Source organism: Dichomitus squalens (assembly GCF_000275845.1).
Source record: "Dichomitus squalens LYAD-421 SS1 unplaced genomic scaffold DICSQscaffold_54, whole genome shotgun sequence".
NCBI classification, from domain to species: Eukaryota; Fungi; Basidiomycota; class Agaricomycetes; order Polyporales; family Polyporaceae; genus Dichomitus; species Dichomitus squalens.
The window spans coordinates 32059-58446 of NW_006766936.1; the positions used below are offsets into that span (position 1 = coordinate 32059).

At 56.5% G+C, this 26388-nt stretch overlaps 8 protein-coding genes across 8 annotated transcripts; 5 read left to right on the forward strand and 3 right to left on the reverse strand.

The window, feature by feature from the left end:
* Nucleotides 1–1704: 1704 nt before the first annotated feature.
* DICSQDRAFT_111664 (APC amino acid permease) lies at nt 1705–5144 on the reverse strand. The gene is made up of 15 exons (XM_007369706.1): nt 4934–5144; nt 4749–4881; nt 4104–4152; nt 3782–4010; nt 3627–3699; nt 3415–3563; nt 3311–3316; nt 3231–3256; nt 3134–3162; nt 2989–3076; nt 2874–2913; nt 2455–2777; nt 2209–2389; nt 2116–2147; nt 1705–2048 (listed from the first exon to the last, which is right to left on the reverse strand). Exons 1-15 carry the CDS (start codon nt 5090–5092, stop codon nt 1910–1912), a joined length of 1656 nt encoding a protein of 551 aa, XP_007369768.1. The 5' UTR covers nt 5093–5144; the 3' UTR covers nt 1705–1909.
* Nucleotides 5145–6091: 947 nt separating this feature from the next.
* On the forward strand, nt 6092–6911 carry DICSQDRAFT_183175 (uncharacterized protein). The gene is made up of 3 exons (XM_007369707.1): nt 6092–6546; nt 6609–6796; nt 6863–6911. Exon 1 carries the CDS (start codon nt 6204–6206, stop codon nt 6402–6404), a length of 201 nt encoding a protein of 66 aa, XP_007369769.1. The 5' UTR covers nt 6092–6203; the 3' UTR covers nt 6405–6546; nt 6609–6796; nt 6863–6911.
* A 1689-nt stretch (nt 6912–8600) lies between these two features.
* DICSQDRAFT_111665 (MFS general substrate transporter) lies at nt 8601–11024 on the forward strand (the record flags this gene model as incomplete). The annotated part of the gene is made up of 11 exons (XM_007369708.1): nt 8601–8919; nt 8982–9001; nt 9060–9070; nt 9131–9191; nt 9256–9532; nt 9591–9930; nt 10000–10136; nt 10195–10266; nt 10329–10431; nt 10493–10506; nt 10558–11024. Exons 1-11 carry the CDS (start codon nt 8706–8708, stop codon nt 11022–11024), a joined length of 1716 nt encoding a protein of 571 aa, XP_007369770.1. The 5' UTR covers nt 8601–8705.
* Nucleotides 11025–11262: 238 nt separating this feature from the next.
* DICSQDRAFT_140336 (actin-like ATPase domain-containing protein) lies at nt 11263–14440 on the forward strand. Its single transcript, XM_007369709.1, has 7 exons — nt 11263–11667; nt 11722–12429; nt 12491–12625; nt 12675–13051; nt 13101–13282; nt 13335–13824; nt 13875–14440. The coding sequence occupies exons 1-7, from the start codon at nt 11440–11442 to the stop codon at nt 14386–14388; spliced, it is 2634 nt and encodes an 877-aa protein (XP_007369771.1). The 5' UTR covers nt 11263–11439; the 3' UTR covers nt 14389–14440.
* Nucleotides 14441–17023: 2583 nt separating this feature from the next.
* DICSQDRAFT_92198 (uncharacterized protein) lies at nt 17024–18636 on the forward strand. Its single transcript, XM_007369710.1, has 6 exons — nt 17024–17341; nt 17414–17578; nt 17629–17731; nt 17797–18046; nt 18108–18301; nt 18354–18636. The coding sequence occupies exons 1-6, from the start codon at nt 17152–17154 to the stop codon at nt 18535–18537; spliced, it is 1086 nt and encodes a 361-aa protein (XP_007369772.1). The 5' UTR covers nt 17024–17151; the 3' UTR covers nt 18538–18636.
* A 187-nt stretch (nt 18637–18823) lies between these two features.
* Nucleotides 18824–19473, reverse strand: DICSQDRAFT_69328 (uncharacterized protein; the record flags this gene model as incomplete). Its single annotated transcript, XM_007369711.1, has 2 exons — nt 18824–19199; nt 19340–19473. 2 exons carry the CDS (start codon nt 19471–19473, stop codon nt 18824–18826), a joined length of 510 nt encoding a protein of 169 aa, XP_007369773.1.
* Nucleotides 19474–20074: 601 nt separating this feature from the next.
* On the reverse strand, nt 20075–22125 carry DICSQDRAFT_69432 (uncharacterized protein; the record flags this gene model as incomplete). Its single annotated transcript, XM_007369712.1, has 7 exons — nt 20075–20207; nt 20307–20565; nt 20653–20839; nt 20999–21534; nt 21590–21652; nt 21712–22013; nt 22070–22125. The coding sequence occupies 7 exons, from the start codon at nt 22123–22125 to the stop codon at nt 20075–20077; spliced, it is 1536 nt and encodes a 511-aa protein (XP_007369774.1).
* Nucleotides 22126–24651: 2526 nt separating this feature from the next.
* DICSQDRAFT_92204 (uncharacterized protein) lies at nt 24652–26258 on the forward strand. Its single transcript, XM_007369713.1, has 5 exons — nt 24652–24769; nt 24836–25049; nt 25104–25289; nt 25403–25767; nt 25822–26258. The coding sequence occupies exons 1-5, from the start codon at nt 24751–24753 to the stop codon at nt 25935–25937; spliced, it is 900 nt and encodes a 299-aa protein (XP_007369775.1). The 5' UTR covers nt 24652–24750; the 3' UTR covers nt 25938–26258.
* Nucleotides 26259–26388: the final 130 nt, after the last annotated feature.

A 26388-nucleotide genomic window follows, 5' to 3' on the forward strand; every position in this document is an offset into this window, starting at 1 on the left:
GAGCAATTCATCGGGCCCGTTTCCTGCATCACAAGGTCTTTGTTAGATTCACAATCATATTCGCTCAGAGCGAGTCTCTTGTTGAGTCCAATGACCGGCTTTCTCGTAATGTACTCGACAGCATGGTCGAAGGCTCATATTGATGATAGAAACGCTACGAGACTACCATATCATACAAACGACGTTCCCGACCGCTTATTATGTAGTGCATAAATCAATACGTGAACGTACCTGCTATGTCTTAGAAACTGGACGTACCTACGACGTCTACACATCAATGAGAAAGATGTACGGGGACACGCACCTGTCCTACTGTCCATTGCTTGGAATATACCGGCAAGCACTGTCCCGCCAATGTCTGTCAGCTTCTCGGCATAAGACCTAGTCTCTTTCCATCGCACTCACCATTCAAAGGCTCAGCTTTGCAATGCGACACGCACACTCCGCACAGTCCGAGTCGCCCATCCCAGACAGGCGACTTCACCGGACAGGCGTTGGCTTCCCTTTATCCACTGCAGCTACGATATTTTGCGGCAGGAAGAGGAAATGCCCCGAGTGGGACGCGCCGCGAACGTCGATAGCCACTAGGTGGGCTTATTATCGACGGGGTGGCTGACCTCTTTGCGCATATAGCGTACTGTGACCGTGGAGCGGTGAGTAGGGATCGGACAAAGGATATGACGGGAACGTACGTGGTTGAGAATCAGCCATTCAGTAAGAAGCTTGGTTCTCCGAGGCGGGAGTCACCCCAGGGTACTGAAGCAGCAGTCTATGCGTCACGGTCATCAGTGGCTGACTCTGCATTAGACGAAGAGAGACCTAACCAGTATCGCTACTATTAGTTGATACTGCCCCAGCCCAACAACCTTCCCTCGCAGCAGAGCGTACGACCAGCGACCAAACACCATAGTAAACTGGTGCGAGTCGCCAGCGCACCTAAGTGGGGCGTGGAGGGTAGGAAGAGAACATGGGGGTTCTGAGGAGAGGGAGGAAGCACGCACGCAAGGTCGTAGGCTGACGGGGTTCGGTGGCGAACATCGGGACCTGCTTATTCGGCTTTCCTGAAAAAAATACAAGTCAGCCGTGTCGAGTCGAGATCAGCCACTGCGTCCAAGTGATCGATTGTGACGATACGCAATCCATGCAATCTCTGGGCGGTTGTTTCCTCACAGCCTCAGACGTCTGTCCGTTCCTCGACGCCGCCCAAACGAAGCACGAGTTGCTCGTCATCATAGCGGTACTGAGACATCTGCTATCATGATGTAGCTACGGCGCTGATTCACCCAGAGCTGATCCATTGGGCGCTGCGAAGCAGTACCGCTGAAAGTCGATGCCTTCACTCCGGTACGTTGCAATAGCCCAGGAGTAACTACGTCCGTGGACATTAGCCCAGAAATAAGTTTAGATCTAGCGTACGACTACATCTCACAAAGACAAGCACACACCCGATCTACGGCTACACATCCTCGAAACCCGGGTCCACTCGCATTTTGGACTCCAGATGGGATGGCGGCGCGAGAGTACAACCAATTGCTTTTTGTAGTAGATACTGTCTCCATGATTACAGTGGGGCCACCGTGCAGTCGAGACAGCAGGCTCGCCAGCACGGCGTGAGCACGGGCATGGGCGCCAGGCGCCAGATCGTGAGCTCCTGATGAGAGGAGCCTTCTTCGTCCAGTACGTTGCGCGCAGCAAAAAAGGGGGGGTTAGAGGGGGGTATGATTCGTGGAGCAGCCTGCCACCCCGACACAAGGACGGCCATCGGGGGACTGTCAAGACAGCTCGGGATATACTGTACGGTGCGCGTTAGGGAGTGTCGGGGGCGTACTGGAGTGGCCGAGCGTGGAAGCGGGGGCGCACGCCGGGTATAGGGCCGCGACAGGCTGTTGAAGCCGGCGAGATGCAGCGGTCATACGACCTGGTGCATCTCGGCCTTCTCGCGGTCTGCGGGGGCGACGAGGACGTCGTCGGGCGCGGCGGTATCGAGGTCTGTGCGGTTCGACTGGGGGCCCTTGTAGTGCTTGCGGCCGCCGAGGACGTACCAGACGCTACATGGTGGGGAGCGGTCAGCGACTCGGATACAGACTGGGCTTGCGGCCTAGGGGGGAAACGTACAGAGAGAGCAAGATGACGCCGCCGGTGATGGGCTGCAACCGTCAGAGACCGATCAGCAGACAAGTCACTGCGATCGAAAAGGAGGACACGTACAGCGGCGTAGTTCATCGTGTTCCCATTGACCGGGAGCTCTGTAGGAAGCGCGAAGATGATGCACACGAACAGCGTCCACAGGATACAATTCACGTTCGCGATCCACCCAATGATCCCGTCGCCCATATAGAACGGCCCGGGCGTAAACTTGACCTCGGGATGATTCCTGTACCACCTCCGGCTACATACCCACCGTCAGCACGTTGTGCTTCCTCCACAGACACACAAACACCAGACCACACTCACCAGAAGATCGGGATGATGTACGACAAGTCGAGCGCCATCGCCGTCATCGCAAAAATCGCGTTGAGCGCGATATCGCTCGCGAGGTCGAGCAGCCCGGGCACGATCGCGACCACGGTGACGAGCCAGATCGCGCGCAGCGGCGTGCGCGTCCACGTGGACACGTGCCCGAAGAAGCCGCGGTCGGGCAGGCCCTTGTCGCGCGAGAACGCGTACACCGTACGCGACGCGGCCTGCAGCGCCGTCTGGCACACGAAGAACGCGGTGAGGCACACGAACGCCCAGATGAACAGCGCCCCGGGCTTGCCCATGCGCAGGACCATGATCTATGTATGGCGAGGGGTAAGAAAACAAACGAGGTGAATTTAGCTCCCGATAGGAAGGAGGGGTTGTGTGGGTTTGTGTTTGGATCGCGGACTTACCTCGAGGAAGGCCGAGCCGGAGGGGCCGGGCAGGTTCTCGCTGTTTGCGGTGTGCGTGTGGTCAGCGGGCTCCGTCTTCGCGCGGGATGCCGTACCGCGAGGTTAAGATACGCACAGAGGTCCGGAGCAGAGCACGAGCACGATGTTTAGGATCCATCCAAAGATGCCCGTGCCGATCACCGCGATGAAAATGGCGGACGGGGCTGCAGATAAATGACCAGTCAGCGGATAGAAATTTCAACACCGTGATTGACGCGTACCTGCGTACGCCGCACGCCTCACTTCCTCTCTGCAGGCGTCGAGGGTTAGCCACCGCGCTCTATACGAGGGAGAATGATAGGCAGGGCGTGGACTTACGAGATATGAGCCGTAGCGTCATAGTCCTACAGTCACTGTCGGTATAAGCACCTCAGGCGCACAAGCCAATGGCCACTCACCGTCATCTGCGAGGCAAAAAAAACGTCAGCATATGCGCTTTCTGGTTCTGTCGTCTCGTCCACACGGGATCCGATCCGTCACAAATCTGGAAAAGTAGACGCACCGTCCACTGCACGCTGAGCAGTCCGAATAGGAACGCAATGCCGTTGTTCCAGCCCCCGGTGTTGTTCACGAAACCGTCGCTCCCGAAGACGTACGACGCGCTGTGCATCTCGCTCCGCGGGGTCGTCGCGAGCAGGACGATGATGATGACTGAAAACAGCCCCCCATTCCGTCAACAGCCGTCCTCGCGTTTCGTCTCGAAACTATACTCACTGAACGTCGCGCCGAGGTTGATGAACACGAATCCGCTCGTCAGCCGCGCGAGCTGGCGCGTCGCCAGGCAGTTCTGCGGCCGGGGTCAGTGTCAGTGTCATTGCCGCGCCCCACACCATCCCTCCAAAAATGTTAAAACAGAAACAAAAACGAACCAGGATTCCGTGCAGGACGAGCAGCCCCGCGAACAGCCCGACGCTCTTCCCCGCCGTGACCTCGTACGTGTCGCCGCGGCCGACGACGACGGCGGCCCAGATCATGTTCGCGAGCCCGAACTCGGTCGACGACAGCCCGACGATCTGGCCGAGGATATTCAGCCAGCCGACGACCCAGCCGACAATCGCGCGCTGGTTGCGCGGGACCAGCTGCGCTGATGCGGTGTATCTGGGGGATGTGATAACGTTGCGGGGGTCATCAGAAGTCAGAAGACGCGTTCGATTGGGCCGCGAGCACATGTCAAGGAGAGTTCGAACTCACAGGCCTCCGCAGGTGGGGAACGCGCTCACTATCTCCGCGATAGAGGAGCCTGTGGATTTTGGTCAGTTTGGACGTTGTACTGAGGATATTACAGCGGTTTGCGTTTCAAGAAGCCCTTTCAGCAAAAAGATGCTTGGGTCGGTTGGGAGCTGAACCATATGCAAGCCTAATCAGGTAGCCAGACGCTATAAGACCCCACTGAGCGCGCTGCCCAGCAGGACCCAGCGAAGGGAGTTCAAGCGTCTTGAGTGGCAGATCGAACTCGCATCTTGCTCGGCTCTCTCAACGGCCTGAGCTTGTGTTTCTGGTAAGGGCCTACCGATATGCAAGCTACGGCGCATTATGGCACCGATGGAGCTCGCGAAAATGAGGAAGATGGTCGCCGGGGGCGTGACGGCATAAGCTGCGTTCCCTGGATGTGCACCCACGCGGTCCGAGCTTTTCGCGCCTGAGCAACTTTTGCTATCGACCCGCTCCGGACATGAAGGATCCGAGCAAGCTCAGGTAGAGTTCCACAGTCGACTTGTGACCTCTACGCCCAGGCTAGTCTGGGGGGCCACGGATGCAATGGCGTCACTGAGATACGCGCGCAGGGAGCGTTTGACAGGCGGGGGCGATAACGCATGGGAAGGGAGCGATACGCACCGAGGGTGAAACACATCGTCGCGCCCAGGATCCAGCACCATGTCACCGAGGTCGGTCCCCCAAGGGTAAGAGGGGTATTGAAGGTGGTCGCGATACTGGAGCAGAGGCCCATGATGCTGAACGCGAAGCTGATCTGCGAGGATGTCAGACCGCGTTCTGGATGTGACGGAGAGTGATATACGCACGGTAGCGACGTTGGAGAACTCGCGCTTGAACGATGGGACGTAGCCAATCTCGAGGAGCTTGTTGTCATCGTCGGCCGAGTTGTCGCTGGTGCTCGCGATGGAGCGGGTCTCTGCGCTCGCATCCTTTTTGAGCATGCTAGGGGAGTTCGGGGCGGGCATGGTGGTGGTCGGAGGAAAGGGAAGGACGGCAGGAACGGACGAGAAGATAACGCTAGGGCTTTATGCACTGCGGTGGTGGTGGATATCGTCGGTCGCGTGCCAAGAACTGCTCGTTGCCCGTTCGGGAAGCCGGCCACAAAAATCAAGAGGAACGCACGCGGTCCCTGGTCTGCCTCCCCCGGACTCCTCCCGTCATTCGGCCCCGCCATATCCCGACGCCGGCCGCGCCGTGTCTTCGTCCAACCAGAGCTGGAGACCGGTCGGTGTCCCCGGAGAATCGTTCTGGTCGGGCTGATCAGTCGCGGATGAGTCGAGGGAAAACCAATCGGGCGCGCGACTGTCGCAAAACGCGTCGCGAGCCATGCGCGTCCAATCACATCGCACGTGCGCCGCGCCACTACTCCCCGCCCGTCACAGGAGTTGCCGTCACAGGGGGCTGTGCGGTCTCTTATCCGGATCTTGCCCGCCGAATCGGCCACACGGACGTCATCTACTACTTCCTGGCATGTGAGACATATGTGGCCACCTCCATCAGGGTGCTCTGGACCAGTGACATTGCTTTCAGGTTGTACGGTGTCGCGTGTCTGCTGTAGACGTTCCAGTACTTCCGGACACCGAAAGCCAAGACGCCTCTTGTTGCTACCCGGGCGATACCGTGCTAAATTCTGATCTTGTGCCACGTCTAGCACAGGTCGTCTGGATGCTGTATATGTGGGACGCTCCGCTCCCGCTCTGGGGCATCGACGGACAGATGTGTGTGCCACAGGATCCTCGACACTCTTGCACAAGCAGCAAACATCCTTTCTTTACTGTATACTCCTCAAGCACCATTACGGACCTTGGAGCAGGTTTTCGAGGTGCCCAATCTGTGGTACGTCGCGAGGACATCGGGTCTCGGTGTAAAATCCAGCTGACGATGCCAATCATCCCGTGAAGGTCGAGACCAGTGAGTGCTCGACGAAGACTACGCGTAGTAATCTCATCGTTCACCCTCCGCAGGCCAATAGCCTATTCGTAGTAAGTATAACGCCCTTAGTCCTCTTACCTCACTTATGTGCTTGGGTTCTACACGGCTGCAGCAGTGGCTACCCACAGGTCAAATAGTATCAATATGCGGCGGAGTCGAATGGCCGGATGGCGTATCTGTAGCTCACTGGCGTATAGCGTCTGGAGACGTAAGCTTTGCCTGTTGTCTGCTGGGCCGCGTCCATCTGTCCTGAGCCCGGTGTCCACTAAGCGGCAACGTGTTCATGACCAGGACTTGTGTGAGCTGTGGCTTAGCCTTCGCGACAAGGGGCCACCAGAGACCTGAACGCTCCTGCTGTTCAGGTCGCCCTGACACCGGCCTTCATCAGTACGTGATCGTGTCTTCGTCCCGCTTCCTAGAACGTACTAGGGTTTGCAGCTGCTTTGCTAGGTAGGTACAACTGCTGAAATGGCTTCCGCGCGGAAGCGTAAGTCGACGCCACCTACTGCTACACGACTCCTCATCTGACTGAAGTTGATCATGGGTTAGGTCCACATATCTGCACCGGTCGCCCACTGATGCCCAAACGAACCGGCTTCAAGTGAGAGTGCTCTGGACGGCCACTGAAGGAAACTTGCCTACATTTGTTGGCAGTACCCAGCAGTAATCACCATGTCTGTCACGGCTGCTGCGACGGCCACCATTGCGACAATCGTGTCGTACTACCTGCTCAAGCGGTACGTACCGCATTCAGTCTGCAGTCTGTGAAGGCTGTGCGTGCAACCTGACTACGTACTGCATAGGTCGACCGCGATCATCATGACGTCCATGACGCTGTCTAATGATGAATGACCCTATCTGACAGCCTGCCGCTAGTGTCTTCGCTCTTGCCACTACTCGTGTATCTGTGACTATCACCTCTTGAACACATGTTGTCCTGGGACTCACATCTCTTGCAGTGCTTCGCCAAGCTAGACATGTCCGCCAAGAGCAAGTCCAACAGCGCCCTCGCATTGCGTGCCTTGTCCCCGCCGACGCGGCCGTACAGTCTACAGCAACGCGTTTCTCACCCTGCTCCACGTCCGCGCGCATATAGCAGGCGTCTGGGACGACGGAGAGTCGACTGAAGACGCGCACGTATTCATGGAGAGGCATGTCGATAGTGTGAGTGTCAGGAAAGCCTTGGTGATGGTGGCTATATTCGATACTGCCCAGACTTGTCAAGGATCGTAATCCCGAGCTCAAGGAAGTATGGAGCGATTGGGGCCAGAGTCCTGCAAGCCAATCAGCGGAACTACAGGTCTTGGAGTCAGAGGACCACGAGGAGGCATGTCCGCTGTCAGCGACTATAGTCGGTGATCAGAGTTTGTTGAGCGGGACAGGATGAGATGCGAGCGGGCATTTAACGAGGTCAACTTGAAACTAACACTTCTGATGAATACTCTCCGCCGGGACCCGTACGCAAACGCGCCGCTCTAACTCCGAGTTCTCCGACCGCTGCTCATGGTTTGCCATACTTCCAGGCCCGTTGACATTTGAACGCTGAAGTGGTCCGGTGACATAGGGGCGGCCTTCACGACGTACCTCGCGTCTGTTCAGACGCCGAGGACAGACCTTGCTTTTCGGCAGGGTATACATCGCGGACACCCACCCCTGGCACACCTCAGGGCCCTATCCATCCGTGCTGGCTTCACGTGTGCTGTGTCCCTCAAACCAGTAATCATGGCTTTGAATGTGTTGGACTCCGACGAGGTGATGCCCATATATGGCGTCCGCCTCCAGATATACGGCATCTGTAATGTGCGCAGAAAACAATGCATCCCTCGTTATTAACATAGGCAGATTTGATTCGCCATACGAAGTTCCGTTCTCGCGTCGCGGCTTCCTCGGCTTCAAGCTTCATTAAGTTGGCTTCCGTGTACGACTCCCGCTTCCCGCAAAATTTCACATCCCAACCAGGTATATGATCATCCTGACGCGTAATCCCCTCGTGCGGCGGCCAATGTCTCTGTATCTCGCAGTAAGTCTTCCATGTTCGCACTGAATCCTGAACAACTTCCTAAGCTTGACAGGCGACTGCGGCCGTCACAAAGATAGGCTCGACGGGAAGCCGCAAACCACCTGCCGTACACGCGGCAACATCACAAGATATCTGATAAGATGGGCTAGGCTCGTATGCTCCGTGTCGTTCGTGTGCCAACGACTGCCTTCCTTTTCCTTCCCCAGGCACAGAAACGGTAGAAGGGCCGCAGAACCATAACAGCATCTCCAACACTCTCAGCCTTTCCCCCGGGCACAGGCCTTTCCGCGAATCAAAGCTTGCTGCCAGCCTTCTGGCTTGGCATGTCTTGTCAAGTTCGCTCCCACGCCTAGGCGGCACGAACCCACGCACGCCGTCAAAGTCTCTCACTCTCCACGTCAATCACTCCCCATGCTCACCACACCTCCGCCGAAAGCGGGCGCACGATCCCACCCCGGTGGACGCACTCTATCAGATAAGATGAACGGGTACTGGGTCAGGGTAGTCTCGCTCGCCTCGTCCCCCATCGCGTCCTCTCGGGAGGAAGGATTATTGACTTGCCAGCCTGTCCACCGCCGGCCCAAATTTCGCCTGCATCTACCAAGTGGAACGACCGTTGACCTTGTATGTCGTCCGTTGAAAAGATCACGAGCAGCGTGGGCAAGGACTCGCCCGTGGTCGACGAGAAGGAGAAGACGTCGGTTGACGTGCACGACGAGGGCTCGAGCCAGGATGAGCAGGCCCTAGTGCTGGGATACTCGACCCCCGGCCTTGCGCCGAAGCCGAGGCTCCCGTATTGGTGGCAACTTGCCGTGATCGTCTTGACGTGCTTGTGTACCTGTGCGTATTCTTCTTCGTGTTATGTATGCGAATTGGTGTGCTCACGGTGGGACCTGTTGCAGTCGGGAACCATTGGTCAAACGTGAGTGTTTTGCCGCATTGTTAGGAGGTCTATGAGTCGACTGACTCGGACACCACAGGGTCTCATTGTGTCAGCATACTGCGAGACGCACTTAGCGGATTGGAGTCGTCTCTGACTTCTTTTTTCCAGGTCTCTCAAGACGACGATCATTAAAGAGACGAAGATCAACAACTCCCAGTTTGCCACCCTGGTCCCCCCCGTTCACCCTCATCCATGCCGAGAACACTCAATGCTGACCCTCTTTTGCTGCGCAGGTTGCCGTCACGAACCTCGTCAATACATTCCTCTGCATCGGCCTCGGCTTCACCATCGACAGGTTCGGCGGCGCGAGCATGTCCGTCATACTCGCGGCCTTCCACTTTGCGGGCGCGGTCGTCATGTCTGGGGCTGCGACAAACAACCTCAATAGCTACCCACTCCTTATTCTCGGCAAAGTCATCGCTGCCATCGGCGACGGCTCGCTCGACAACGCCCAGCATCGGATCTTTTCGACGTACTTTGCACCCGGCAGGGGCTTCGCGTTCTCCATCGGTGCGCCCTCCCCGCCCTCAGCCCGTATCATATCCCCACTGATTTGATTCGCGTATAGGTTTGATCTGGTCCATCGCGAATCTCGCCCAGTTCACCGGCCAGTCAACCGCGAACGTCATCACGGTGAACCTCGGCTCGTACGCCTGGGCGCTGTGGATCTCGTCCGTCATCTCCGCGTTCTCGTTGATATGCGCCATCTCCATCTTCTTCCTCGACCGCTACCTGCGCGCGCGGTACAACGTCACGGACCAGACGAATGGTCGCCGCCACGTGGGCGACCACGCGCGTCGCGGATTCGACTTCAAGGCTATCAAGTACCTTCCGGCGACGTTCTGGCTTGTCGTGCTGTTTGCCGTCTTCGAGAACGCGGGCGTGCAGTCGTTCGTTTCTATTTCGACGTGAGCGCATCGCATTGCTGTGGATTTAGAGTCGGGGTCAGAGCTCAATCGGATTGACGGCGTTTGTAGGCAATTCGCTCAGCAGCGCCTGAAGAAGGGCGCGGTCATTGGCGGATGGGTGTCGAGCTTCTACCTGCTCCTTCCTGCTGGCTTGACCCCTTTCTTGGGCATCTATATTGATGTCTTCGGACAGCGCATTACCTTCCGTAAGTGTAGACGTTGTAACTCGATAGAGTCGTACGGCTCACAAAGGGCACCCGTCAGTGTTCTTGTCCGGTCTCACTTTCCTCATTTCCATGCTGCTTTTGAAGTTCTCTCACACCGTTCCTACCTTCGGTACGTTGGGAATAATTATACGTAAGCGGAAACTTGTGTTGACCTGACCCCTTACGATGCAGTCGCTGCGTACGTTTTCTATGCTTTGTCTCAAGCTGTCACGCCGGCACCACAGGTGGAGATCATCCGTAACATCATTCCCGACCCTCAATACTTCGCGACCGGGTAAGTCTGGATGCTTTGCTAGCCTTTGCATTGTCTAATCTGCCATACCGTCACACAATAGCTTTGCCATCAAAAGTACGTTATGAGCCTCGCTCGCGTCACTCTTCATGCTGATCAGCCACGCAGAATCCGTTGTACAAGCCTCCATCGTCATCATCACCACCGCCGCCGGCAGGCTACAAGACCTCTCCGCGACGGACTCGCTCGACCCGGCCGTCTCGCTCTGGCTCGCCTATGCCTTCATCTCCGTCGCAGTGTCGGGCTTCATGCTCGCCATGGCGTACTTCGCGCCAAACGTTTTCCCCGCGGCGAGTCTCTCACAAGTTGCACCGCGTGACCTTCCCGGGGCCGTCGACAAGCTCGCGGCGGTGCGGGGCCTCACCGTGCCCAAGGTTGACCCCGCGGCTGAGGGCGCCAACGAGACGAAGGAGAAGGAGAAGATCCTGAAGTCGCCGAAGGTGACCTTGGGATGGGTGCCCTGGGCGTACTCTGCGGTGTCCCTCGCGGTTATATTCATAGGGTGGATCATGTTTGGTCTAGGAGTTGGATGGGGCGTGCACGGGAGTGTTGTCGCGGGTACCGTCGGGGAATGAGCTCCTTCCTCACATTCCAGTCCATTCGAATCTATGATGCTACACGAAAGTTCTATAGACAGCGGTGTATACGAGACTTCCGTGCGAACTTCGTTACGGAATACCAATTGGGGAAGTTCGTGAGGAAACCAGAATTAGTGCTAGGGCCAATATGTGGCGTTGGAATTCCAAACTTCGCTCAACTTCTGCCCACTTGGGCTGCCCTTCTCCGCGTCTTGATATCACTGTCTGCTACGCCTGCAACGTGTCCTTCGTCTGGTCGTCCTGCGACGTGTCTGAGGACAGCATTTGCGCATCGGAGAATCTCTGGGATCAGTCGTCCACGTGCCTGCGACCACGTAGCGCGGCAGAGGTGACGTGTAACGCATAAAAGTACTGCTGCACGCGCCCGGTGCCCGCATACTCCTCCCTCATCATGACCCGGCTCTGGCTGGTGCTCTGTCTATGGCTCTCGCTATGGTCGGAAAGCGTCCTTGGGTCTATTCTGGCAATCGACTATGGCGCGGACTTCATCAAAGCTTCGCTCATGAAGCCCGGCCAGCCATTCGACGTCCTCCTTAACCGGGACTCGAAGCGGAAGATTCAGTCGACGGTCGGGTGGAAGCAGAAGGATAGGTTGTTCGGACAGGACGCAGCGAACATTGTGAGTAAGTAATATCTCGGGCAAGTCGTGGATGCCAACGTCTTGCGTTACAAGGCTGGCCGATTCCCGCTCGACTCGTTCTCGCACCTCAAGACCCTCCAGGGTGCTCCATACGAATCCGACGCGGTCTCTTTCTACACCGCCATTTCCTCCGCAGACACTGTCAAGACCGAACGCGGCACAGTCGCGTTGCGTCGCTCGGACGGGACAGAATGGAGCGTCGAGGAACTCATCGCCATGCAGTTCGCGTATATTCGCGATTTGGCCGAGAGCACTGCGGGCGAGAAGATTTACGACGTCATCGTCACCGTGCCGCCATACTACACGCAGTATGAGCGCGACGCGGTGGTGGACGCGATCGAAATCTCCGGCCTCCGTACCCTCGCGCTCATCAACGACGGCACAGCGGTGGCGGTCAACTATGCTATGACCCGTACGTTCTCCGAGCCCGAATACCATGTTATCTACGACGCGGGGGCATCCTCCATCCGTGCGACTGTAGTCGAGTTCGCGCCAGTCGCCTCGGATGGGAAGTCCAAGGCCGGGAAGGACGCTACCCAGATCACTGTCCACGGCGTCGGCTTCGACCGCTACACTGGCGGAACCGAACTGGACGCTCGTCTGCGGAACATGATGCTTGCTGACTTCGAAAAGCGGTACAAGCGGAGCATCAGCCAGGACAAGCGGGCGATGGCGAAGCTGTGGAAGGAGGCTGGTCGCGTGAAGGCTGTCCTGAGCGCAAACTCTGAGGCACAGGCGACGGTGAGTGCTGCGACGCGACTCACATCCCGTTGCAGACAGAGCTAAGATGAATGACAATCAGATCGAGAGCCTCGCGTATGACCTTGACTACAAGGCGAAGTTCACGCGCGCGGAGTTCGAGACCGAGGCGAGAGACCTCAAACATCGTTTCGCAGTACCCATCCAGGAGGCGCTCGCGCGGTCTGGCCGAAAGCTGGTATGTCTGTATGGCCTCTCCAGCACTGTGTGACCTGACGGCGTAGTAGGACGATATCACTTCTGTCATCATGACCGGGGGAGCTACGCGCACACCGATGATCCAGGACGCGGTGAAGGCCGCCGTCGGCGCGAACAAGCTCGCGTACAACGTCAATGCCGACGAGGCCGCGGTCCTGGGTGCCGCTCTGCACGGCGCTAGCCTGAGTCGCCAGTTCAGGACGAAGGACATCCGAATCACGGACATTGGCCCTTATGACATCCACATCTCCTACCAGGCGGAGTCGAAGCAGCCCGGGGCGCGCCCACGAACAATTAATAGCCTCGTCTTCCCCTCTGGCTCGAAGACGGGCACGAAGAAGACGCTGACATTCAAGCGCCAGGACGACTTCAAGGTTAAGCTCGGTTACAAGGTTCCCCTCCTTCGGTGAGCCTCTTCGATCTAATCTTGTATCGCCGTCTGATCTCGTTTGCAGCGGATGGCCCACGGACATCCTCGAAGCGGAGATCCAGGGCGTGGCCGAGGCGATCAAGAACATCACTGAGGCTGGCGCCACGGATCCCGTGGTGAAGGCCACTGTCATGCTCTCCGAGTCCGGCTTCGCGTCGATTCGTGACGCTATGGTTACCGGCGAGTTCAAGGACGAGTCCATAGCTGGTGAGTGCAGTTCACCTGTAGGACTCGACAGTTGCGTCATGCGCGAGCGCAGGCAAACTGAAGGATTTCTTCGGTAAAGGTTCTCCGTCATCTGCGCCCGTCGATGAGACGACGGCGGACGTCGGCTCCGCAGAGGACGACACGGCCTCGACTTCCACGTCATCCTCGTTGGCCACGGAGGCAACCACGACGGTGTTCACGAAGAAGGAGCCGATCAACCTGGAGATCGAGGTCAAGTTCTCGTCCCTGCCGCCGCTGTCTGTCACGGAAAAGCGTGCGGGCCGTGAGAAGCTGAAGGCGATTGACGCGGAGGAGGGCGCGAAGAGGCGGCGCGAGGAGGCGCGCAACACGCTCGAGGGCTACATATACAAGCTCCGGGACCTGCTCGCGGACGAGTCGTCTGATTCGCCGTTCATGAAGTGCTCGCAATCATCGGAGCGCAAGAGGCTCGCGGAGAAGGTGGACGAGGCGTACGCGTGGCTGCAGGAACACGGAGACGATGCGGACACGATACAGTACATTGACCAACGAAGCGCACTAGAGTACGTACCCGTTCTTCTGGAGCGACGCACGATGACTGACGTCCGCGCAGGAGCCTAGAACGACCGATTGTCCACCGGTACAAGGAGATCGAGGAGTTCCCGCAGGCGCTGAACAACAGCCAGATGTGGAACTGGAGCTCGCGCATGTTCCTGACGGAGGCGCGGCTGAACACGACGAAGGAGCTCGAGGCCGGCTTGCCCACGAAGTACACGAAGGAAGAGCTGGACGAGTTTGAGAAAGTGCTGAAGGACCACGAGTCGTGGTTGAACGAGTGGGTGGAGAAGCAGAAGAAGGTGAAGATGAACGAGGACCCGGTGATCCTCTCGAGCGAGATGCGGGCGCGGGCGAAGGTGCTCGAGAACCACCTCCAGAAGCTCTACAAGAAGCGGCCGCCAAAGGCGCCGAAGAAGTCGTCCTCTTCGTCGGCGTCGACCAGTAGTAGCAGTAGTAGTGAGAGCACGACGGGGAGCGCGGAGGGGACGGCGTCGGCGTCGGCGTCGGCGTCGAGCGCGTCCGATACGGCTAGCTCGAGCCAGGACCCGCATCGTCATGAAGAACTGTAGATTAGACTATATACATCACCTCACGTACACTTAATGTTATTACTGGATCGTCTACATAGATGACTTGCGATGGTGTCCCTCAAGCGCTCGTGTCAGTGGCCACTAGCAGCGATACTTGGTAGGTCCTTCCTCGTCCGACACATAATCAGCCGCTGATGACTGTGGCGTACAGACTGCTGCTTCGTTCCCCCAAGACGAGTCTCACCCCTGAGGAAACGAGCTTTTTCCTGACTACGGCTGATCCTCAACTACGTATGTTCCCTGTATGTTCTCCCTTGTCCGATCCCTGCTCACTGCGCCACGGTCATAGAACGCTATGTGCGCAAGAAGGTCAGCCGCGTCGTCGATAGTAAGCCCACCTAGTGGCAATCGACGCTCGCGGCGCGTCCCACCCGGGCTTTTCCTTACCCTGCCGCGAAATACCGTAGCTGTGGATAGAGGGAAGCCAACACCGCCTGTCGGGGATGGGCAATCCTCCAGATAAGGACAGACTAGGTCTTATGCCAAGAAGCTGACAGACACTAGCTAGACAGTGCTTGCCGGTGTCTTCAAACGCGATAGACAGTAGAACAGGTGCGTGTCCCCGTACATCTTACTCACCGACGTCTATACGTTGCTCGTAGGTACGTCCAGTTCTCAAGATATAGCAGGTACGCGAACGGTCGGAAACGTCGTTTCTATGATCTTGTAGTCTCGTAGCGTTTCTATCATTGATACTATATATCTGAACCTTGGGATGTGCGGCTGTCTTGCGCATCACGAGCAAGTTGGTCATCGGACTCAACAACAGGCTCTCTCTGAGCGAAGACGATCATGAATCTAGCAAGGTTTTTGATCCGGGAGACGGGGCCCAACGAACTCCTCGCGGGGTGGCCTCTGCGCAGATGATTGCCCCCTTTCACGAAGGCTCTCCGTACAAAGAAGCAACAAAGCGGTCGTGCATGGAAGATCGAGCACTCTAGTCCCAACTATGGCTTCACTCTCACATCACATTCACCCGAGCCCTCTTTGGCGTCGGTGAACGAGAGGCGATCCCACGGCGATCCGGAAGCGAACACGGTGGCCTTTCAAGCCGACCCGAAAATTAGCGCGCCGATGGTTCCCATCGATCATCGCCAGCCTCCATCCCTTGGCCTATATAAACCCCCCTTCCTCGCCGTTCCACTCTTTCATCAGAACCCCCATGTTCACTTTTCCTCTGTCCACTCTAGGTGCGCTAGTGACCCACATCGGTGCAGTTCGATGTCGGGTCGCTGGTCGTACGCTTGGACGTGAGGGGATGCTTGTTTTGTTCCCTCTCCTTTCTAGGTGCGCCGGCGACCCACATCGGCGCAATCTGATGTAGGGTCGCTGGTCGTACGCTTGGACGTGAGCGAATGATTGTTCTGGGATAATCATCCCACATGTGTCCGCGCTGTTTCTCCTGAAGAGCGCGGGCACTACGGGCAACCTCCTTACGATGCTGTACGTCATCACCTTCCCATTTCATCTCATCCCTTGTGCTCAGTTATTTCCCCTCAGTCATCATCGGAGGTACTTCCCTGTACGGCACTCCTCCTAAACATGTACGTGACTTTACTTGCCTTGGCTCTGGCCATCTGTTAACGCCACAAACCATAGCACGCCTAGTGCATCGAGGTGTCAGCCGCTCCGTCGATAGTAAGCCCACCTGGTGGCGGTCGACGTTCGCGCCATGTCCCACTCAGGTTCGTTCCTCGCCCATACCGCATAACACCATGTCGGAGGGAAGAGGTGGACGAGCCGACGCCTGTCCGGTCAAGTCACCTGTCAGGGACGGGTGGCTCGGATTGTGCGGAGCGGGGCGTGGCGCATTGCAAGGCTGAGCCTTCAACTGGTTAGTCCCTACGCATTGCAGCATGCGACTTGGTTGGGACGCTGACTGAAGGTTCTTGGACAGCGCGCGCCGGGATCCGCGAACAAGTCTGATTGAACCATCCGGTGCGTCTTCAAATTGTCCCATGCTCGCTGACGTCTGCGGTTCATCTCGAGAGGGAACAGTCAGCTTGCAAAATATCAGGTAGGTACAGAGAAGGATAGACCTATCGTTCGATTAGTACACAGTACACTCATGGTTACTCTTGCTCGTGCCATGTAGTAGACTAGTGTTTCGGGAAAGCAATGTCTTCAGGAATAGTGTTGAAGTGCAAATACATATCTACTTACAAACAAAAAAGTGGGATTGTTATCCGTTTTCGGTAACTACGGCGCTTGTGACCTCTGCAGCAACTGGCAGGCTGTAGTATGACCATGATCATCTCGACGATCCCCGGCAATCCTAGTCACGATCCATGGAACCCCGAGTCCGTAAGTGCGATAGCCACAATATTGGGAGGAAGTACTGTTGCACATTCCAGACCATCCGATGAGACTGCTATATGGGACCCAGGAGGGGCGCTCCGAATGAGCAAATTGTTAACGCCATGTTCCAAGTGATCAGGCTACACAGCTTCCAAGTCGCTTTTCCTTCCGTACGTCGTGTGTACATGTCTGGGGATGCCAAGCAGTTCGAGAGGCTGCACGTCTTCGACAACTTTCCTCTCCACCTCGCACCGGGACGCCTGAGCTTGATTCCTCCCGGCCCATTACTAGCTCTGACGCGGACGCCCTGCAGCTTCTTTTCCAGCGGCCCATCCGAGCGCAGTGATGTAACAGCTAGGGACTCCTCCCATTAATCCTAGTGCTACGGTCGGCTCTAGACGACTGCTGGACTACTCGAATTCCCTCTTGCCTTCAGTTGACTCAATGAAGTCTAGCATGCTAGAGGAGGCTGATTTCGTACTACCTGGAGCGGGCGACTACCCGCAGTTGCGTTGTGCCTTTGTTCGCTGGAGACCGCGGTCAACTTGCGTCGGTCGTAGCACGTCTGGAGCTCACCGGTACCCTGAAGGAACATTTCGACTGTCTCTCATACTTCTCCACTGCGTCGGCACACGTCAGTAGTCTCTCTGACTGGTAGTATCTGCTGTATGAGTCCTCACGCTGATCCCTTGCGTCACCCCTTCAGACAAAGAGACGTGGCAGCCGACGATAGAGCATCTGTTCGAAGCCCTTCGCTCCGAGCCAGATCCTAGGTTCGCTGTCGTCGAGGCGTGGGCGATGGATGCCCCACAGCACGGGCACGCGGCATCGCTCAACGCACATGTGTTGCTCGACCTGCCGGACGGGCTCAGTACGCCCTTCTATGTTGCGTCCTTTTGCAAACATGCTCATTCTTAGGAGATATGGAGCAGTGGAACGCCCCTCTCAAGACCCTACTGGCCTCCGGCTTGATTGAAGGCGACCGGGTCGTCGGTGTCGGCCACTCTGCGGGTGCGTTGTCCCTGTGAGTACCGTTCAAGGCTCGGGGGCAGACCCCATCGAGGCAACAATCCTGATGTTCTATACTAGGATCACGACTACAATCGGCTACCAGTTGAATTGCCTGCCGTTCTCCTCTGTAATTATGGTCGAGCCGCCGATGATGACTCCAGATATCGTGAAACACGGACTGGAGATAGGCTGTCTTCCCATGATACGCGCGATCAACTTCGCGAAGACCCGCAAAGACATATGGTCTTCTCGGGACGAGGCGCGGGCGTGGTTTGGCACGCGGTCCCCGTGGCGGCGGTGGGATCAGCGCGTCTTCGACCTCTTCGTGGTGCGCTCGTCGGATTCTAGAACAGCGTCGTGATCTGACTGACGCAAACGTCCCTGTGCAGCGACATGGCCTGCATGACCTGCCCACCGCCGCGTACCCAGAGCGCCACGAAGGAGTCACCCTTGCTTGCACGCGCGCGCAAGATTCAGCAGCGTACACCCGGTTCGAGGAGTGCTACCGCGCGCTCGACAGGCTGACGGAGCTCTGTGCGTCGCTGCCTGTTCATGCTGTCTTGGGCGACACGCTCGACATGGTGTATGTGGTGGAGTGACTTCGCTAGCGCGGGATGCTCACAGCTTAATGACAGACCTGCCGCCGTGCACGAGGTATGCGTTAGTGAGAAGGACGGTCGTCGCATGAAGTCGATCCGGACGGTGTCAGGTGCCGGTCACCTCGCTGTACAAGACAATCCGCGCGGCGTTGCCCTAGAGATATGGCGCATCTTGAGAGATGATTACGGAGGCCAGGGTGGAACCGCGAGTAAGCTATGACACCCGTTTGGCACTACGTGGGCATGGAATTGGAGCCTTGTCCAGAATGATGTGGGAGGTCGGTGAGTCATGCCGGAGTCGCGCAGCTGTAGCTTGGCACAGGAGACAGCCCCACAGTACCTAGCTGGGCCATGATTATCCGACCGTCTTGGTGTGATGTGTGAATAGAAATGGCTCGTTCGGCCTGTCCAAGTCAACGCGACCAGTAAGAAGAGCGGCTGTATCACATTGTTCTGTCACCCTGCTGTCTGGGGCGGACTACAATCGGACAGAACAGTAACGATCATCATTGCTCAGACGTGCTCTTAAGAGCGTCTGCCATCGCCTCGAAACTCTTGGTGAGGTTCTTGGAAATGAACCACTTGATCAAGTATGCGCCAATCCCAGCAAACACCTCCCTCGACTCGTACAGCGTTTTCCCATCCTCCGTAATACTCAGCGCTTGCCACCGTTCGGCCCTGATGAACCAAGAGGGCAGCAGGTTCTTCCACGCCAAGCGATGACTGGCATCATCGTAGTGTATTATGAGCTCGAAAGCCGTCTGGGCCTGAACCGAGTCGTCCATGGTCGGAGGGATGTGCACCTTCATGTTCAGGTACTTCCCCTTAGCTGGCGTCTGGTCCTCGAGCACGGTCTTGCCAGACTTATCAGTGATCTCCTGGCTCCGTCTGTAGAGGACACGTCAGCATAAGCAACATAACATACTGAGTGAAGCGCATTGAGCTGACACGAAAGGATTCCTGTAAACGCGTGACGTATGAGATACCAGACCAGCCAAGCGGACTCGGAAGGGCTCACTCACCATTCCGGATATTTCGGGAAGTCCGAGAGCACTCCCCATACCCTCTCTGTAGAAGCGCTGATCTCTCTGGACACATAACATGTCAAAGGACCAGAGTAGGCCGGGGGCGGAAGGTTCGTGGACGCTTCTAGCATCGCGGACGACAGTGCAGCCTGGTCGCTACGAGGATGAATGATGAGCAACTCTTCTGATCCTTCGCATTATTTGCTGGAGGTTGTGTACGCACCTGAGTCGAAGAGGGCGGTACGGGGGTCGCGAGTCGCGTTGCCCTTGAGCAACCAGTGGTCTTGTTATACAACTCGCATATTTAGCGCCTGTAACTTTCCTAAAACAACCGGAAAAGGTAATTCCGTTGCTGAGTCTCAGTGGTCACGTATTCGTCGCCGGCGTTTTCGGTTCTTTCGGGTCAAACAGTGGTATTAGGACAAATTCGGGTAGACCATAGTAATAAGTCGCATGAATGCTTCATATAGGATGGACGGGAGAATTGCCGTCCCCAGAGACGAATAACAGAGACATTAGTAGCGTAGTATGTAACGCGAAGCCTGAGGTAAGGTGCATAGTCGCAGCATGGAATATAGCACTTCGGAGTCCTCGTCCTCATCTGGAGCCTGAGAAATGCTAGACCAATAGAATGGAGATTGCGGTTAGCACGCTATAATTCAAGTCAGCGAGCATTTCAATTGTAGAGTTTTTTGTATTCCTCTTACGCAGACGCAATGAACATGAAGACGTCTATGAAGCGGAGAGCATTATCTCACTGGGCAGAGCGTTCTGTAGCTTGCAAAACTCACATTGGACGAGGAGGAATGCTGCCAACGTATCCACATTCCCATCCGGTGCATAGAGCGAGGAGACGATCATCTGACTATGAAGGGCGTCCATTCCCATGTCAGTAACCGGAGAAAAGCACGTGCCATGGACTCGCATGATGCCCGCCCAGGTGCAAGGGTGAAAAGAAACTTACTTGACAGCGGACGGCGTACCGCTCAAGAGCATGGCCACAAACCTCTCCGCCTTTGCATCCGCGGGGATGAACCCGCCACGCACCATGGCCTGCACGACGACCACGCCGATCACAGGCAGCACCACCATCTTTGCAAGTGTCACGAGGAGCATGGCCATGATCGGTAGGCGCGACAGCGGCCGCGGCACCTTGATCCTCGCGAACGAGGCACCCAGAAGAATGAGCGCGAGCGGCACCGCGATCGTGTCGACGAATTGGGCTGCGGAACGCGTGCGATGTCAGCTGCGCTGCTCTTGGCAATCGGGGGCAGGGACCTGAGGGGACGGGCGGTCCGCGGCGCACTTACCTGTGTCCATCACGAACGCGAGCGGGGGCCTATTGTCTGGTCCGTGCCAGTTCGGACAGCCTTGGGATGCGCAGCTGACGAAAAGGGCCTTGAGCGGGAGGACAAGGGCAGTGGGCAACGAGATGGCAAGCGAGATGGTGACGGGTTTGAGAAGTGCAAAGAGGGAATCGCGAAGCCTGCTGCGTTTCTTCTGTGGCCCAGCCGCGGATTGCGCGAGGGCGGAGATCACAACTGGATCTTCCAAGGAGTGAATAGAGTGTACCGAGCGAATCGGAGTAGTCGGGGGAATAGACCGAGTGGGGGTCGCGGGGATGATCGATATCATAGACGGAGTTAGAGCGGCAACACGTGTGGGAGAGGAAGGAGCAGTTGCCCAGCCCGGAGTCGATGGCACTGAGGGACGGAGAGGAGAGGGCGTCGCTGACACACGGACGGGCGTAGGAGGGATGACGATAGTAAGACGCCGCGATCTTATCGTGGACCCTGCGGATAGAGGAGATAGCCGGGAAACGAGCTGCATTTCGGAGTCGACCTTTGGTTCCTCCGTAATCACAATGGTGGGCACGTTGGTGATTGGAGTGTCGACAGTACTACTGTCGGTGGATGATGGCGAGGGCGAGGACCTATCTTCTTTCGTAGGAAATGCCTCTTCGTCCTTCTTGTTAGATTGCGGCACAAAGGGCGGCGTAGGCACAATCGGAAGACGCAAGGCACGAGCAACGAGACGCCCAATAGGCTTTTCCTTCCAGGACACACGACGCTCAGCGTCCTCTCCCTGCGGAACCCCAGGAAGGTAATCCCAAGCAAGCGAGTTGGCTGCGCCGCATACCCAGAACACGGTATGGTAAGTGACGGAGAAGATGGACACATACGAGACGCCAACTAATGGGCACGATTCAGCCCGGATAGGATGAAGCGGAGTAGTGGCAATACGCACGAGCAGGGTCGAGAGCGGGATTGAATGGGGGCTGTTGAGTGACAGACATGACGATCGCGCTCGCTGTGATATGACGTAAGAAGATTTTTGGCGGTCATAAACTGCGAAACCTGTATACTGACGGAGGTTGCCCCAATTGCTCATCCCCGTCAGGACGATGATCCCTTGCCAAAAGTTTTGAGGGACGTAGCACAGCTCTCGTATCAGGACTCCCATAACGAAGCCCATGCCTTGGTAGACGAAGCCCATCATGAGCAGGGGACCGAGGGCTGACGCGTTGGAAGGCGTGAAAGAGGGGACGATGTTAGCGAAGATGAGTGCCGGAAGAGCGATGTTCATGCTGATGATGGACACTCCCCGAGAGGCGGCCGGTGGGAACATGTCCAGCTTGACGAGCACGTAGCCGCATATCAGTGTGGCGAACCTGCAAAGGGTGAGCCCAAGCCACGAGAAAGCATGATGGAGCGACGGGCTACGTACGTTTTGATAAGGGGCATCACGCCCGAGTAGACCAAGAACGCAGCGGACAACGCCATGACTGAGAGGTCGACTGATGAGAGTGGCGAGCGAGGTTGTTGGGGAACTCGACCCCGTTCAAAAAACAAGCATATATACTATGGGCATGATTGCGGCCCAAAAGTCTAGCCGCTCAGTAGACAGACAGGCCCCATCCACGAGAAGGCCTGCAAGAACAAGAGACACAGAGTTCTTCGCATGATGATCACCCACATTGAGGACATAGTGCCTTCTTCAAAGGGTGAGCTCTATCCACTGAATGGCGTGCTGATGTCGAAGGGGTGGAACTGCACCTTGCACACAGGCGGAGATCCCGTGTTGTTGCGCTCCGCGTTCCGCATCTCGCCGTCGAGGACTCCTCCAACGAAGGGACCGCTTCGTCGTTTTTGAGCAAAATCTGCCGTAACTGACCTGCGCGGTGAGGTATTTCCGCCGGTCTCTGGCTGTTGAAAAGCGACAGAATGTCTGACGGTGCCTTCCGGTCCCCGAAAAAAATCGTTGAGCAGTCTATCGGAATTCATTTTACGACAAGATTGCCACTTACTGAGCTATCCCAGCATAGGACCCGAAACGTGACAGGTATGAAGTGAACTTTGTCGATGTTCAAGGCAATCGAACGGTCACGCGTGGTTCTGCGCGCGCAGTCAGTAGACGTTCATTTCGTGAGGAGAAGGTGGCTCATTTAGATGAGCCATAGATTCGGCCCGGAGTTTACGAGCGCTCAGCTGTGCAAAAGGAGATGCGGGGGAGTCAGGGAACACAACCGACCTGTCCTAGAAACGCCACAAAGCGAGCCGCTGTACAGCCAAACGACCCCTGTAGGATCCGAAACATCACACAGCGCAAATCTCGGGAGAATTAGAGGTACGATGACTCCGCTAAATACGTTACAGACCCCGACTGTCATGTGTCGTGGTGAGTATAGCATGTCACGGCACGAACACACCTAAGAATACGCACCACACCCCAGCTATAATTAAGCTCGGCCCTCAGCTCTCGTCTTCAGCGCATCCGCGGTTGCTTGCAAACCCTGTGGCATCGTGCCACCTACGACCCGCCTCATGAGGTATCCGGAGAGCCCGCCGAACGCATGTCTAACTTCATACAGCGTTTTGCCGTCCGAAGTCGCAGTGAGTGTTTGAGCATGCTCTGCGCCGAAGATGCTTGGGAGCCGGCCGCCACCCCAAATGATTCTGTGATTCGCGTGGTCGACCAGAGTGACGTGTTCGTAAAGGACAAGGGGCTGCTTTGCATTGTCGAGAGTCGCCGGGGTCTGCACTGCCAGCGCAAGAACAGCTGGAGCACGGAGACTGGAATCTTCCGTCGGCTTGTGCGAGTGTTCGTCAACGATGATGGCCGAACGACTGGTGGGACACCAATCAGGATTCGGAGGTGTCGCAAGAAATTTAAGGGCAGGAGACGTACTGATAAGGGTTCCTGTCAGGTCGGCATCAGCGTAATGGACGCTAGATGCAAAGAATCACGAACCAAAGTGAGTATGACTGGAGATCAATCAGGATTTTCCACACATCCTCTAAGGGGGCACCGATCTCGACGCTCACAACAAACTCGGTGAGTGCTTGGAATGCCAGAGGCGGAAGGTTGCTTATCACGTTTGCTTGATGTGTATATGGTTGCTGTGATGGAGAATATGGCTTGCGAGCTAGTGATTTATACCTTGCCAATGTGCCGATCATGCTCTGAAGGGCATACACAACTGACGCGGCACGCCGTGGCCGACAGATTCCTGGGATTCCGGCAGATGAGCGTGTATCATTGACCCACTATGTTCCGTGAGAGCAAGTCAACTGCTATTACGAGGCACACGTCAGTCGAGACCATTGGGATCTGAGATGCCTGCCGTATAGCGTATCCTTATCTAGTGAGCTACAAATTCCAAGACTGACAATTCCAATGACACCGTGGTCAGCAGTAACAAAATGCGAGCTCAATGTCGTGCAGCCTCTATGTTGGAGCCGGAAAGACACGAGCTGTCGACCGGTTAGAAGACTTGGAATGTTGAGTACATGCAAAGCGCACCGTGATGCATGCTATTCGTCAAGGGTTTGCTATGAGAAAAAGTGGGCGAGATTTAGATATGATATCGGTCAGTGCAAGGATCTACCTTTCGATCGCAAGTCGACTACAGAGAACCAGTCATAAGATGTAGTATGAGAGGTTTGCAGCCAGACGCCGGCAGGGTCCAATGGACGAGCGCCAAGTCCACGTCTAGTTGTTTGGCACTGTTTGGAACCAGTGGCTGCGGAGGGCTGTACCGGTTCATCTGGGCGCTAACCGGCTTCATTGTTCTATTACAAGCAGGCCCTTTTGTTGTTCATCCACAATGAGGCGGCACGACGACCAGCACAAAGAATTATATGCCAGCGTCGTGCGAAGAGTATTCAGGTGAGGCGCATGCGCGTCTTTGATGCCACTCATAAGTGGCGTCCACGTTCCCGCCTCGTTCCCCATTTCACTTGCATCCCGCCTCCGACCCCAGCAGCGTCCAGACGCGTTCACGACTTCATTTGGGTGCAGGCACACCACTTACACGCTTTCCTCTCTCTTAGATTGTCATAGACCGTTCTTGATCCTCGTAGCTCCACACATCATCTATCCCTAACAACCTCGGTCTTTACGACAAGATGCCCACTATGAAAGGATGTGAGTCCTCAGGATGTTCGGTAACATAGCATCCGGCTGAACTGGATTAATCTTCGTCCCTTTTAGACATCTTTATTGGGCTCAACGTGGTCCGCGCGCTCAGCATCATTGCGCTATTACTTCTGTTCGCCAGCAGCATAGTGACAATGGTCCACGACGTCGAAGCTGTCAACGCCTTCATTGCTGCCGGCAAAGCGGATCCTAACATTCGTGTAGCCTCTGACAATGTGACAAACACGACCGGTGTGGACTGCATCAGCGGAGACACCGACTACGTTGAGTATGTCGTGTCACCGTCCTCACACTGCAGCCTTCCCACTGATCCTCGAAACAGGGGCAGCACTGTTCCGAATCAACCCGCCGGAGCATTCTGGGCCGTCTTAAACAGACTGCTCATCATCTTCCAAGTCATTGTCCTGATCATGTCCGAAGTCGGCTGGCCCGCAGCCTTCTTCAGTCGTTTCTTCCCTATCCTCGGTGACGACTTTGGACTGGGTGCGCTCGGCGTGATTCAATGCCTGTGAGTACCCATCTCCCCCGGTTGTCTACACCGCCCTTGTGGGCTCCTCCGGGCCCTGTCATCCCCTCCAGCGCCGTTACGGACACTGACCCTGCTTCTTTCACTCCATGCAGCCTCGGCGCGGCAGTGCTCTCCCACCACGTGGACGAGTTCTCGCTCGTCTCCGCGTTCTTCCTTTTCTCACTCGGCTGCGTCAATATCTTCTTGGGCCTCATCTTCCGGGAATCTGCGAAGTGGCGACGCTCTCTTACCTCGTGGCGCGAGCAGGACAAGAACACGAAGGGCGGCGTGCTCCCGACCACACACGGACCGCGCCCCCTCGTCATGTCCCCCGGAGGCAACACCTCTTGGGAGAAGGAGCGCGAGGCGTACGGCGGCTACGGCGCTGGCGGCGACACCTCGCGCTCGGGCAGCCTCTCTAGCCAGAAGAGTGGCATGGGCTTTGGCAGGCAGGGCGAGAAAGCCGCGCTGGCTCGAGGTGCGCTACTCTGTCCTCTCGCGAAGCGTGCTGGCGATTGACTTGTTTACACAGGCTATACCCTTACACGACCCGTTGAGGCGCTGCCGACATATGTTCCCAAGCCTGTCGCCTCCCGGCGGGAGAGTGATACTTCAAGCGTGACTGAGGGCTCCGAAACGGCTGTCTAGACTCTCAACATGGTACGAAGGTCAATGCACGGGCATCGGCTGACGTCCTCAACACGAACATCCCTACGCCCACTACCCTTCCGGGTCCCATACTAGCGCGCTCGCAAGGCTGGCGCGATATTCTGTTGTCCCATTTGGGCATTAATCGCACGATACGACAACGGTACGACCCCGCAAGACTTCTCGCTCTCGTGTGTTGCTGTGCATAAGTACATGTATTATCTGGATGGTTCCGCCTGGGGACGTTTGTAGTAGCGCCCTATTCTGTAGCTCGTAGTTCTCACCCTCTAGGGATTGTGTTAAGAATCCTATCGTGCTTCCCTTCTCTCCCCGGCCTCGGAGATGTTCCCAGGTTTGGTTGTGCAACCTTCCTTAGCAGTCCTGAGTACTGTAACAAATGAGGGTGGCCATGCGCTCGGTCCTGTCCGCGTCCCCGAGATGGTGAGTTACT

What these genes read in the sequence shown, in the direction of transcription:
- DICSQDRAFT_111664 (XM_007369706.1), bottom strand. Translation starts at nt 5,092, where the DNA reads ATGCCCGCCCCGAACTCCCCTAGCATGCTCAAAAAGGATGCGAGCGCA. An exon ending in TTCCCCACCTGCGGAGGCCT is followed by an intron (nt 4,011 to 4,103) that starts GTGAGTTCGAAC and finishes CACATCCCCCAG; the next exon opens with ATACACCGCATCAGCGCAGC. An exon ending in GGCGTCATCTTGCTCTCTCT is followed by an intron (nt 2,049 to 2,115) that starts GTACGTTTCCCC and finishes CCCACCATGTAG; the next exon opens with CGTCTGGTACGTCCTCGGCG.
- DICSQDRAFT_183175 (XM_007369707.1), top strand. Translation starts at nt 6,204, where the DNA reads ATGCGGCGGAGTCGAATGGCCGGATGGCGTATCTGTAGCTCACTGGCG.
- DICSQDRAFT_140336 (XM_007369709.1), top strand. Translation starts at nt 11,440, where the DNA reads ATGACCCGGCTCTGGCTGGTGCTCTGTCTATGGCTCTCGCTATGGTCG. An exon ending in ACTCTGAGGCACAGGCGACG is followed by an intron (nt 12,430 to 12,490) that starts GTGAGTGCTGCG and finishes AATGACAATCAG; the next exon opens with ATCGAGAGCCTCGCGTATGA. An exon ending in CGCGGTCTGGCCGAAAGCTG is followed by an intron (nt 12,626 to 12,674) that starts GTATGTCTGTAT and finishes ACGGCGTAGTAG; the next exon opens with GACGATATCACTTCTGTCAT.
- DICSQDRAFT_92198 (XM_007369710.1), top strand. Translation starts at nt 17,152, where the DNA reads ATGAAGTCTAGCATGCTAGAGGAGGCTGATTTCGTACTACCTGGAGCG. An exon ending in CGACCTGCCGGACGGGCTCA is followed by an intron (nt 17,579 to 17,628) that starts GTACGCCCTTCT and finishes CATTCTTAGGAG; the next exon opens with ATATGGAGCAGTGGAACGCC. An exon ending in TCTGCGGGTGCGTTGTCCCT is followed by an intron (nt 17,732 to 17,796) that starts GTGAGTACCGTT and finishes GTTCTATACTAG; the next exon opens with GATCACGACTACAATCGGCT.
- DICSQDRAFT_92204 (XM_007369713.1), top strand. An exon ending in CTCGGCGTGATTCAATGCCT is followed by an intron (nt 25,290 to 25,402) that starts GTGAGTACCCAT and finishes CACTCCATGCAG; the next exon opens with CCTCGGCGCGGCAGTGCTCT. An exon ending in GAAAGCCGCGCTGGCTCGAG is followed by an intron (nt 25,768 to 25,821) that starts GTGCGCTACTCT and finishes TTGTTTACACAG; the next exon opens with GCTATACCCTTACACGACCC.